The following is a 13,041-nucleotide window of genomic DNA, read 5'->3' as shown; positions in this document are numbered from 1 at the left end:
CACAAATAAGCACTTCAATTTTTGAAAAATAAAAATAAAAATAAAAATATCTGGACAGTAACATCAGTTTCCATGCCAGTAAAGGTTGGTTTGGAAAGTTCGTGAAAAGGTATGCAATATGAGTTGAAGGTCATGCCCTGGCGGGCAAGTCAGCCAGCCGACTGACGATAACTATCTCTCGTTACGCGGTGTGGTATTTGTCATACAAAGTATTTAATGGTAGGGTTATAAAGATAAACGGTGTAACATATTTATCGTTAAGTGTTATTCTACACATTTATATTACATAAAGAATATTTCCGTACACATTTTGGAACACATTAAGTAATTTAGCCTTGCTATTTATGGAGACCAGTGCTTCAGAATACGCAATTTCAGATAACACGAACATTTTTAGGGACGCATTAGTCATCTGAAGTGAGGAATTGGTGTACTAGTTAATGCTACTATTGTTTATGATCCTTTGTCAGTTCTAAATGAATAACAGCAATTTTTAATGTTTGATACATGCTTAACTTATCACTGAAAGTCCATTTGTCAAATGAAGTTATTCATTATTGTGTGAGCTGAATTAAAATTATTTGCATTGTAATAGATGTATGCAATTGGAGCTTTTACACTTTGAATACGTAGTTGTTTTAAACATGGTAATAGATCAACCTATTGGCAAGTCTACAATATTTTGATTTAGTTTTTACTCGTTGTTCAATGATTATCCAGTATTAAAAGAAGAGTATCTGAATATTAACTGAATTATGACTTCGTAGCCAATCAACTTTTAAATTTTTTTTATTAGTAGGCCTGATTTTTGAATAATTTTGCCAAACTTCTAGACATACCAATTCTAAATCTAAAAAAGGTTTTTGAAAAATAAAATAGGTAATATTCCTAGAAAGCTTTAAGTTGAAGGAACTCTACTTACTAGTTATTAAACAATGTGAAAGGTAAGTAAACAGACATGCGGAAATTTGGCAGGTATAATGGACAGTAAAATTGTCATATATCTTCAGGTAAAGAAGAGGAGCAGGAGAAATATACAGAAATTGTAATTACAAATGCACAATCCTTACTGTATAATAGAGTTAAAAAGTATGGTTAAGAACAACAAAACTTTTATGACTATTTAATATACACTCTAATAAATAAATAAAAATGCTTTTACTCAAAGTATATAATAAAAAAATATATTTTGAACCATATCTTGGAACTCAGTATCCTGGCCAGGTAAAGGAGAAAAAAAAATATTATTGTGAATGAGTGACAGAGAAATCCAACTATATGGCTAGTGAAATTTTTATCAATTGCTGTGGCATGATTATGATTTCTTTGAATGGTGTTAAACAAAGTAGGCAAGGGGTAATCAGTAGTTTGCATCTGTGGCCCTCCACCATACCAAGGAACCTCAGGATCCCCTTTAAATTTTTTGGTGTACCAAATTATATAGTTACTAGTATAATGTGGGAAAACTGGGTTCGTAAGGGATAGCCCAATTGAGTTTTATTACAGTTTTATTAATTACTAATATTTAAATTAATAATAAATAATTGTACTAACAAAATGTCCGATCACAAGTCACTGGCACTTAAATGTCTGTCAAGTTCCACAGTTCGTACTCCTCACTGGAGCTAGGCTGTACAGTGATTCACCCATTATCTCACGCTGTATTCACACACTGCCTTGCACCACTCTGTCGCACTCTTATGATCCCATCGTTCCTTGTCTCATCGCTCTCGGGGGTCTCTCACCCTTTTCACCAGTGTCACTCGTGGAACTCTCCGAACTCACACAGAGGCCGGTGCCGACACTTATATCCCCACTGCGTCCTTCTCGAAGGGACGAGAGCGGCTGTGACATTTCACATCATCCCGGGCCAACCCGATGTCCGAAACAACAAAACAAAGACTCTTTACACACCACTCCTCGCGGCGGCCTCTGTAAGCCTGGAGTACCCAGGCCGCTAAAGGTGACAATAGTCCGAGGCGGGATGTGCATGGGGAGCGAAAGGGAGTGGGTAGCATGGATGCTTGTAATCCGGCCAGGCATGTGTGGCATGTGTTACGTCAATGGACGGCATGTGATGTCAGTGGCCGATCGGGCCCGCCAGCAAGCTCTGAACCTGGTACGCGTTGCGGTCTTGTCTATGTTCGTAACAATATAATAGGCTTAATTTTCTCAGGATCATGAGCTGACCTATTGGGGATTAACAATGAGCCCAGCCTCTCAAAAGGCTCGCAACACATTCTTCACATGTGTTACATGTTCTTCAAAGGTCTCACAATAAATGATAACATCATCCATATAATTTGTGGCATAATGCTTTGTTCAAAGATTTTCCCTGTAGCATACTTAAATACTACTTTTTATAATGTGCCAAGGTGACATTATATTTTAACGTATGAATTATCAATGTGTAGCCTAAGGTTAATGCTTGCTTGTGGTCCATAGATTTTTACAGCTATATCAAATGTGTACTCCAAGTTCTTATAGTTATGGTGATAACTGTTTATTTTAAAAGGTTGAATAGAACACTTCCACTTTACAACTCTAACATAAATGTGCAGGAAACATGTTAGATCTGTGGACTTTAGTCCTGTAAATATCTCACTATTACTTAACTCTTTTTCTGTACTGCATCTATTGCGAAAAATTTTAAGTGTTCAATGTTTTCCTTTGTTCGTTAATGTCTCTCTCTCCACTATTTATGCTTTAAATCTCTTCTAACTAATACAAGAAGTAGCATCAAATTTTTATGACCTGCATATATATGTGTAATTTATTAATTCTATTGTTTGGTATTTTTGACTGAACATTTCAAGTACTTGTAATGTTTCAGAGAAGACAGCAAAGTAAGCCATTATATAATCAACAAAATACAACAAGGTGACCAGACTCGCTATCGAATTGGGGACCAAATGTTTCCTGATTTGCCGGCATGCCTTCAGTTCTACAAGCTGCACTACCTTGACACAACACCGCTTATAAGGCCAGCACCACGTCGAGTCGAGAAGGTCCTAGCCAAATACGACTTTGAAGGCAGTGTATGTGTTTCATTGCTGTATTATACATGTTCCTTAATTACCTTTTAATACTTACGTTGAAGCGTGGCAGAGCTAACACTGTGGTGATTTTTAATTATTAGGATCAGGATGATCTTCCATTCAAGAAAGGAGAGATACTTACTATTGTATCAAAAGACGAGGACCAATGGTGGACAGCTCGAAATAGCTTAGGTCGAACGGGATCAATTCCAGTGCCGTATGTACAAAAGGTAGAGCTACCACATCGCAGCTGTGAGCTTTGTGTGGTATTATGACGTACGTGGCTGAGTTAATAATTTTTAAATGTAATTGATTTTAGTATGACAACAACCAACAGTGCTTAACAGATGGGCAGCGACCCAGCTCTGGCGGTGGGAACCCTGTGCCTCAACAGGAAGCAACTATTCGGAGGACAAACATACAGGTGAGTGTTCTTACATCACAACTGCAATTAATTTCTCTGTCAGGCTGTCTCCTGGTGTAGACTCCAGAATGTCAGATTGTCAACTTAAGTGTTTCAAATTTGGGTTTCGCCTAAAGATTAAATGTTTGTAGTTTGGCCAAGAATAATTTTATTCTTTTCAAAGCTCTCTCTAGAATTTTCTGTCAACCTATTGACCATTGTGTATGTTGGCATACCCCTGCCATTTCTCAGAAATAAGAATTGTGTGAGACTTTAATCCATGCATCAATCACAGGAAACTGAAATAGTTACAAAACAAACAAGTTTAAGTTTTGCTGGTGTGCATAAATCAAAAATTAATTAATAAACGGTAAGCTTTTCACTGGGTGCTAAGACTTGAAACTACTTTTTCTACTGGGATAGTGTTGTTTGATGTGTATATCACTTGTTTTATACCAGACAGTTCAGGTTCGGTTTCTGGCCAAGCAAAACCCATTTTTTTTTTTTTAACTGGTCAACATAACGGATGTTGCCGAATGTTGGGTGGGTGTTTCCAGAGTTCTTCGTTTCCTGCATAAATGCATCCTATTGATGGTCCATCTCTAATGTCCTTGAAGTTGACTAGATGTTAAACCCCCAGTTCATTAATGCATTGTTTTCCATTTTAATGGCAATTTGAAGGGGTGTATATGTAATGCTATATTAGTTTAAAAATATACACTTCAAGGTTGGGGTCTCTTCAAGAGTTAGTTTTCAAAATGAGTTAAAATCAACATAATGATGAAATAGGGCCTCAACGCCTGTTTGCAAAAAGAATAAAGAGCAAAGAAAAATTTTTACAAGTATCTTTTGTGGTGATTAGAAGTTTAATACATTTATCTTGCTTACCACCTACCACAATCTGGAACAAAAAATTTAATGCATTCGGTTTTGCCAGCTGTGCCGTTACATGACTATCCCACGCACAGAAAGTGTATTGTTTTTTATCATAAATAACATTTTTTAAAATTATTATTCTTATTTGTTGACATTTTTATGTTTTGCTCTATTGTTGTGTATTTGGACATATCTACGACTACCATACTCTATGGCATAGCCCAAGTGACTTTGAACCTCAATTAACAAGAGCCCTCTAGGGAGCAATTGACTTAAATGCCAAATTGAACTTTTTATACGTAATTTGCATAACAAAACTTTCATTGTTGAAAAATCAAGTTTTAAATTTAAGACATTTTAGCGTATTAAGTTGTATTGTTAAGTGTCTGTATTTTGTTTCGATGTGATAATTAAGTCAACAATCTTTGTGTTTCGGCCAATGAGAGGCCATGTTACTTAAGATAAGCGTCATTACTGAAATTAAGAAAAAAGTCTTGGAATAATGACGGCGTTGGCTAGACAGCCTGGGTTTCAATCCCCTTAAAAATCTGAAATATCTACGAGCTAATTAGATCATCCTATTACTAGGATGTTTTCAATCGTCATTTGAAACATAATTACATGTTGTTTAAATAGGGCACGTCCTATATGACGTGTAATTAGGAGTGAATTACCGTGAGTAAATCTGACTCATGATGCTATCCTGAATGAACTGTATTTCCGCATTAACGTATTTTAATATTGCCAACGGACATATGAACATTGAGTTTTGAGCTGAACACATTAAAGCCCTACTGAGATAAACATTTCTTAAAGCCAATTACGATTCTGATCTACACTTTAATTAGTTCTAACCCAGAGGTGAAATGAGACGGAGCTCTCATGGTGCTCTACCACAATTACACACTGAATTCAGCCGAGGTACACTAAATTAAATTAAATTGAATTATGAAGATAATAAACATTATTTTTTCACACTAAAATTTGATTCTAGATTGAGATCAACAGAAATAATTAATTTGAACTTATGAACTTTTGTTGTGTTTTATCATGTGTGCAACATACCTCCTGTTATTTAAGAAAACATAATAGTATACCACTGGTCCAACCAATAATTATCTATAATTTTCCTGATTAAAGAGTATTTGTTTAATCCTATGTTACCCTGTTATTATTTTTTTGTGTATATATTTGTTTTCTTAATGACCTTACATTACATGTTGCCAATCTCATGCCCATTATAGATTTGAAGTGTGAAATTATTTCCTTTTTCTCTTATGTACCACACTACCCTAGTCCTATCCTAGTAAAGAAGTAAAGTTGTACATAAGGGTGGCGCCCAGATACCAATATAAAATAACCATAGAGTCTATACTCAACAGTATATTAATAGACATAGTAATCAATATCCAGGGAGAACTACTGTTAATATTTATATTTAATATTATTATTTCTGACAACAGTAGAGTACAGAAGAGTAGTTTAGAGTAACTATATAGTTCAGACTAGACTCTTTTCAGAGTGGCAACCCAACTAGTGGGGCCCGATTTGTTTGTGTCAAATCTAATAGGTTTGTTGACATGCAAGCATTTAATTGAATTTTAAAGTGGACAGGATATTTGTTGTAATTGTTAATTGTAGTTGTATTAGAGATCTGACACAATGGCTGAGCAGACATACAATCTGAGAAGTAGGGCCAACAGCGTATGTGAAGAGTGTCCCACTACACACAGCTCTGACAGTGACACATTGACAGCCATGGAGGACTGTAATTTACCCGAAACCAGGGGAATGAATGTACCTACACACTCACACACAACATAGTGAGGGGTTAGGGTGGCCAGAGTTACCTTTTCCCACAGGAGAGATAGCACAAGAACATGACCTGCCAACCACTACACCAGGAACATCCACTTCGAGTCCTGACCTAACACAGGTGCTACAACAGATGTTCCAACAACTGTCCAGACAAGCAGAACACACTGAGCGAACCGAAGCTAGGATAATAGAACAACTGGCCAGGCAGGCAGAACACACCAAGCAATCTGAGAACAGGATTATGTCTCAACTGTCCAGTCAGGCAGAACAATTATCCAGGCAGGCAGAACAACTCTCCAGACAAACAGAGCACGCAGAACAGGTGGAGGCAAAATTAGATGTGACTTTCTCCAGTCTGCAAAGTCTGGAACACAGTATAGAGGAGAAGCTGGTACAGCAGCAGAGGGAGATTGAGCAGGTAGTGGAGAAAGTGACACAGACAAGTGAGCGAGTAGGAGAGCTGGAAACCCAGCTACTATCCATTCGCGAGAATGTGACTCTAGAACAACATGGCCTGAGAGAGTTTTGTCAGCGCAGTCAGGCGAGCATAAGGGACGAGCTGCATGGGCAGACCCGACGACTTGAGGTCAGGCTGGAAGACATGGAGGGGGCGACCTCTAATCTACGAGATTGCCTGCAGAATTTAACTGTAAGCCAGAGCCGTACACCTGACACAGCTGGTAGTACACAGCGAGAGGCACCTGAGGCACTACATGTTGATAACAGTAGGCAGCTGTACCCCACACCTGAATGCAGCTATGACACACACGCTGCAGAGTCACTACCCAGACAGTCTGCAGAGACTAGGACATCAGGTGTACCTAGAGCACCTACAACAACAGAGCGCCATCTGGACCCGGTAGCTCTCATGCACCATCCAGCAAAGCTGTGGGCTGAGGCCATCCCTACTTTCGCTGGCAGAGCCAATGAGAGTCCCATGAGATTCCTCAGAAAATTCGAGGAGTATGCCGCCATGTTTAACCTAACCGACGGAGAGATTTTGAAATGCCTGAACAATGCGTTAAAGGGTCAAGCATTCTATTGGTGGGAGCTGACTAGCACCAACACCCACAGCTTTGACCAGTTCAGGGAGCTATTCAGACTACAATACTGGAACATCAGAATCCAGAGTAATCTGAGGGAACAACTCCACGCAGAGAAATACGATCCAAGGAAGGGCACATCTCTAGAGGCACACTTGTCTGCAATGTACGACAAGACCAGGTATTTGGACCTCCCGATGACGGATGAAGAGTTTGTGGCTGCCATGTTAACCCAGCTGCCTCTGAAATACCAGAAGCAGTTGTCTGGCCTACACTACCGTGATGTCACTGAGTTTCGTGACCGGCTGCTCAACTATGACAAGCTCGAAAAACTGGATCGAGTTGCACCCAGGACAGAGGAGGCAGACCGAGCGCCACCTCACCAGAAGCAGCACCAGGTCAACCCTTACTGGAAAAACCTCGAGGGAAAGCAGAAACCGGAGCACCAGGCAGCAGTCAACTACATGAGCTGGCAGGCAAGGGGAGAAGCACCCCGTGGTAACGGTGTGCACTACCACAACAGATACCAAAGGGCACCATACAACCGGAAGCGCACCTGGTGGCCCAGCAACAGGGGATACCACAGCGGTGAAGAGGGGGCAGAACGAGCCAGGAAGAGTGCCCGTTACGAAGAGAGGAGGCGGTCCCACTCGCCGGAGCAACGGCCACCCAGGGAATCCCGCAACTACAGTCGTCGTGCCTCGTCTGATGACGAGAGGGAATTTCACTACAACCAGCATCGCAGGATGAAGGAGATGCAGTACTACGACCGACGCGAAGATTCCCGCCTGCCATACTACCGAAGCCCCAAGACGACAGATAGTGGTGGAGGCAAGGCCCACTTCAGCCACCCGTCTGAGCAACCGGCGTCGCCCAACAGGACGTTTCGCCAGAGCCAACAACCAGGAACAACAAATCAGCAAGGAGCGCGTCCACGCTACCTACTAGACAACCCTGTTGCGGCAAAGTTCAAGTCCGCAGTCCATGAAGCTGCAGGTGCCAGTACATGGTACAACAACAACAGGACCGGGCCAGACTCGCAGGATGCGCGAGTGTCGACGGGCACGTTAAACTAGAAGGGGTTTCTGTAGGATCGCCCCGCACCGAAACCCGACCACAATGTGACCTGTATTTATAGCTGCATTAGCTACCGTAAGTTCATGTGTACCGTAATGTTGAGAGATAATGAAAGGGATTTTTTGTACAAAGAGACCGATGAGGGCATAGTACCGCAATTCCATACGGTGTGCCCACAAATCAACCTAAACATATATGGGCAAGAAGTGGCTGCACTTATTGACAGTGGAGTGGAGGTGACATGTATAAGTGAGGAGCTGGTATGTTTCCTGGAACGCATTGGCATGAAGATACCAAAGATTCCAGTACCTGCCATCAAAATTATTGGGGTTACTTCAAGAGCCAGTCCTATTGTAAACAGGCAAGTGCTCATAACAGTCTATGGACTTGGAAAACCTAAGGAACTGACAGCATTAGTGGTAAAGGGATTGGAAAAACCACTAATCATTGGAACTGATTTTTTGTCACAGTTCGGAATAGTGATCAATTTCAGAATGAGCACCATACAACCTAGTGACAGTCCTATGCCTGTGTCACTAACGGACAAATGGCATGTCCGAAATAATTTCATTGGTATTCTGACTAACACCCCCATGTGTAACAAGTGTGTAACAACCAAGCCAGTGAACAGCTGCAAGCTACCATCGAGGACATCAGACAGTGAGTCCAAGACTCTAAAACTGTCACACACATACAGCTGCAACAACTTTTCAATGTGCTGATAAATTTCCAGCATGTATTTTCAGATAAACCGGGAAGAAACAAATTCTATCAGGCACAAATCAAAACACAGGAAAATGCACCTTTTCATCGGAAGTCCTACCCTGTTCCAGCTAAATATGTACAAGAGGCCACTGCATATTTACAGCTCATGATAGACTGGAATGTTGTGAGAAGGGAGGCTAGCCCTTATGCCAACCCTATTGTCTGCGTTGGAAAGAAAGATAGGACCGTGAGGCTCTGTCTTGACGCCAGAGAGCTGAACAAGATTACCATCAAGGACAGGGAGCCCTGTACAGACCGCTGAAATTCTGAGGCTGTACCAAGGTGTCAAGTATCTAACCACGATGGATCTGTCATCTGGTTACTGGCAGATTCCACTTGAGCCTGAGTCATGTAAATACACAGCTTTCCTATTCCACAATCAACAGTACGTTTTTACTGTGATGCCATTTGGACTCTGCAATGCTGTAGCTGATTTCACCAGGTGCCTTGACACTACTCTAGGGCCTGAGTGCAAAGGATTTGCCAGAGCATATGTGGATGATATTTTAATAACATCTGTCACATTTGAGGAACACCTACAACACATTGCTACTGTGTTACACAAGTTACAAGAGGCAGGTATGACAGTGTAAATACGCAAGTCCAAATTTTGTAGAGAAGAACTGCCGTTCTTAGGGCATATCCTTACACCCGAAGGAATAAAAACAGCTCTAGAGAAACTCCAGACAATTCAAGATTTCCCTACACCCAGGAATGTGAGACAACTAAGAGCCTTCTTAGGCATAGTTGGTTTCTACCGAAATTACTCTAATAAGGTAGCCCAATGTGCAGTACCTTTGTTCCAGCTCCTTAAGAAGGATCATGTATGGAAATGGACTGAAGAGCATGATCAAGCCTTCAAAAATTTGAAAAACATATTCCTGGAAGAGCACGTGATATACCATCCTGTCCAAGGAAAATAATTTTTGCTGTACACTGATGCATCCAATACCGCACTAGGATGCAAACTTGCACAAGAACACCAAGGAGTGGAGAAGACAGTGGCAATGGCCAGCAGAACATTGAGTCCAGCTGAGAGGAACTACACGGTAACTAAACGTGAAGCGTTAGCTATAGTGTGGGCCCTACAGAAGTACCGTGACATACTACTAGGTGAAACCATTAAACTTCTGACTGATCACCAGGCCTTAACTTGTCTGAAGGCTGGGAAGCTGTTTGGAAGCCGCCTAACAAGATGGTTTCTACTGCTGCAAGAGTACGATGTACAGATCCAGCATATAAAAGGGTCATCTAACACAACAGCTGATTATCTGAGCTGCCTAGAAGAAATTCAAGACAACACTAGTCCAGCCCATCAGAAGGAATTCCTAGTAGCACTGGCAGCAGCTAATGTTTTGCAAACTAATCCGAAGCTCCAGGAACTACTGCAGGACCTGCAAGCCAAGCAGCAGGAGGACAAATTCTGCCAAGACACTGTCAAGCAGCTAGCAAGTCACTCTGTGGAACAAAAGATCCACCAATATTTTTGTAAGTCAGCTGAAGGAATATTATTTGCCCATTCAAGAAAGAAATATCTGTATGAAGACGCATGGAAGCCAGTGATTCCAGTCAGCATGAGACAGCAAGTCACCTGGGAAGTGCATGTTGCACTTGAACATGCTGGAAGCGAGAAGCTGACTGAAGCCTTAAGGAGGCAAGTATATTGGCCCAATATGCCTTGATTCATCATCCAGGTCACAAGAGCATGTGATCTTTGCCAGAAGTCAAAGTCACCAAAGGAACACCTGCATGGAGAGATACAGCCTATTCTCTCCAAGGCACCACTAGAGTTACTGTCAGTGGATCTATTCGGCCCACTACCCCAGTCTAAAGGAGGGGTAAAATATATTTTTGTTATTCAGGATATATTCACAAAGTTCACAAGGCTGTATGCTATTGTAAATCCCACTGCAAAAGCAGTCATGTGTGAACTAAAATTATTTACTGAAGAAATTGGTATGCCAAAGGTGGTACTCTCAGATACGGGTACACAGTTTACCAGTGAAGTGTGGCAACAGGGTGTGCGCAAGCTAGGCGCTATCCCCACTACCATTTCAGTACGCCACCCTCAAAGCAATCCCGTCGAAAGATTAATGAAAACTATTGGAGGCCTACTACGTATATTGTGCCACAAGTCACAGCAATCCTGGAGGGATAAACTACCATATGTAGAGTGTGTAATAAATTATACGGTACACAGTTCAATAGGAGTCACCCCACACGAAGCCATGAGTCTGGATAGGTCCGAGGCGATCAACCCTATTTATTTGCCCCGACTGAGTCAAGACCAAGATGAGAGAGATTTACCCACCGGTGAAGAAGTGGACAATTTTAGAAGCAAGAAGCTTACAGCTGAAGCTGCAGTCCGCAAGAGAAGGCACCCCGCATCATAATTATCTACCTTCAAAATTGGTGACCTAGTGCTCAAGAAAACTAATCCAGTGAGCAGATCTTGGGAGAATGTTACCAAGAAATTGTTTTTGTTGTTTGATGGTCCATATGTTATAACTGGAACCATTCATGAAAATTGCTATGCTTTAGCCGAGCCATCAACAGGCCAGTCAATAGGCCGCTACAACATTACACAGCTGAGGGAATATAAGAACCCTACCACTGCAAAATAAATATTGGTCGATGCACAAGTTAATGTTTACCTCATTGTCATGTCAGCGAGTATGCTGGAGTAACAGCTGAGAGCAGTCTGTATGTGATGGCTGGCACAAGAGCCATGTAATCCCCGTGTTTATAATGTGTTATGTTGTTATGTTTATTGTACGCCAGGAGAGGCGTAATATAGCCGTCAAGTATACCCTTGTGTAAGATCGGAAGTGTAATTCCCGCCAGTGTCCTGTGACGAGGTGAAGTAACATGCCACCCGCACTGGGATTTGAGTAGCCAGTGAAGCTATTATGGGTATAAATTATTTATGAGGTATTTGAGTATTTTACGGCTGATGTATTCTTCTATTTAGGTACTGACCCACTAACACTAACACATATTGGGAAGCACTAGACTCGCTCTATTTACTGTGAAGAGCTATGTAATTACCTAGCAAGAAGACATGAGTGTAACTGTTTGACAAGATACATGTGTGATGTTATTTCACCTAGCTGTGTACACATGTGTAAACACTGGCATGCAAAGCAGTTCTACAAGCACAAAACACTTTGCAACTACAAGCAAAATTATTCTAGGTTACCTTGTTTTGGGTTATTCCAGTTGAGATTTCGCTGCACTGTTTCACTGATTCTTGCAGAGATCACCACAATTTAAAATGGAAGAGATATATTATTTTTGGTTGAATATTAGAAAACTAATAAAATTTGAAGGAGTTATCCTTTTTCTGATGTTTTAGGTTGGTATCACTTGGGGATACTGATTAGAAAAGTATGCACTCATTTTGCATACAAATTCAATCTATTAGTGGTGTTGAATTTAATTAGGTTTTATTCCTATATTTTTGTCAAGAAGAAAGGGGTATGCTAATCTGCTATAAAATATACAAAGTTTTATTGTGAAAATGACCTTATACAGCTAATTTGTAAATTCCACTATTCGAAACACACGATTTTCGAAGCTTATTTGATGTGTATTTGTCGACGACGAGGAGTCTTGGTATAGGCTGACCTGAAAACCACTGTGTAGAATCCTATGTCACGAGATGACACGCTCTTGCAGTGAGTGTCCACAGGCCTCAATATAAACAAACTTCAAGCTAATGCATTCTCCCAGCAAAAGAAAAAAAAATCAAGAAAATATAAATTATTTTTAAAATATTAAATCAACTTGAGAAAAGAGAAAAATGAAATTTACTACTCCGCAGGAGCTGTTGCAAGCTATCCTGAAAAACATACATGTTTTGTTTACTGTTGATATGATAGCATGTTGCTATCTGCACCGAGGCCAGGAGCCTCAGATGCTTTACAAGGCTCAATTCCTATAAGGAATTATTCATGAGAGATGGTTGTGAAATTCCAACCCAGCGAGACCGCTGCGGGCTGATAAAACACACTGAAGATGA

The 13,041-nt window shown here is 40.8% G+C and overlaps 1 protein-coding gene across 2 annotated transcripts in view; it reads left to right on the top strand.

Annotated features, from left to right (window-relative positions):
• The window catches only part of LOC134529277 (adapter molecule Crk), a 150,356-nt gene that overhangs the window by 14,702 nt on the left and 122,613 nt on the right, over nucleotides 1–13,041 (top strand). For both annotated transcript variants that reach the window (XM_063363174.1, XM_063363173.1), the window contains exons 3-5: nucleotides 2,834–3,038; nucleotides 3,140–3,268; nucleotides 3,358–3,462. In XM_063363174.1, coding sequence (XP_063219244.1) covers nucleotides 2,834–3,038; nucleotides 3,140–3,268; nucleotides 3,358–3,462 — 439 coding nt within the window. The remainder of the gene's footprint in view (nucleotides 1–2,833; nucleotides 3,039–3,139; nucleotides 3,269–3,357; nucleotides 3,463–13,041) is intronic.

This window comes from Bacillus rossius, chromosome 2, assembly GCF_032445375.1.
Source record: "Bacillus rossius redtenbacheri isolate Brsri chromosome 2, Brsri_v3, whole genome shotgun sequence".
Classification (NCBI taxonomy): domain Eukaryota; kingdom Metazoa; phylum Arthropoda; class Insecta; order Phasmatodea; family Bacillidae; genus Bacillus; species Bacillus rossius.
The sequence above is the reverse complement of the archived record's forward strand: the minus strand, read 5'-3'. Positions and strand labels throughout refer to the sequence as shown.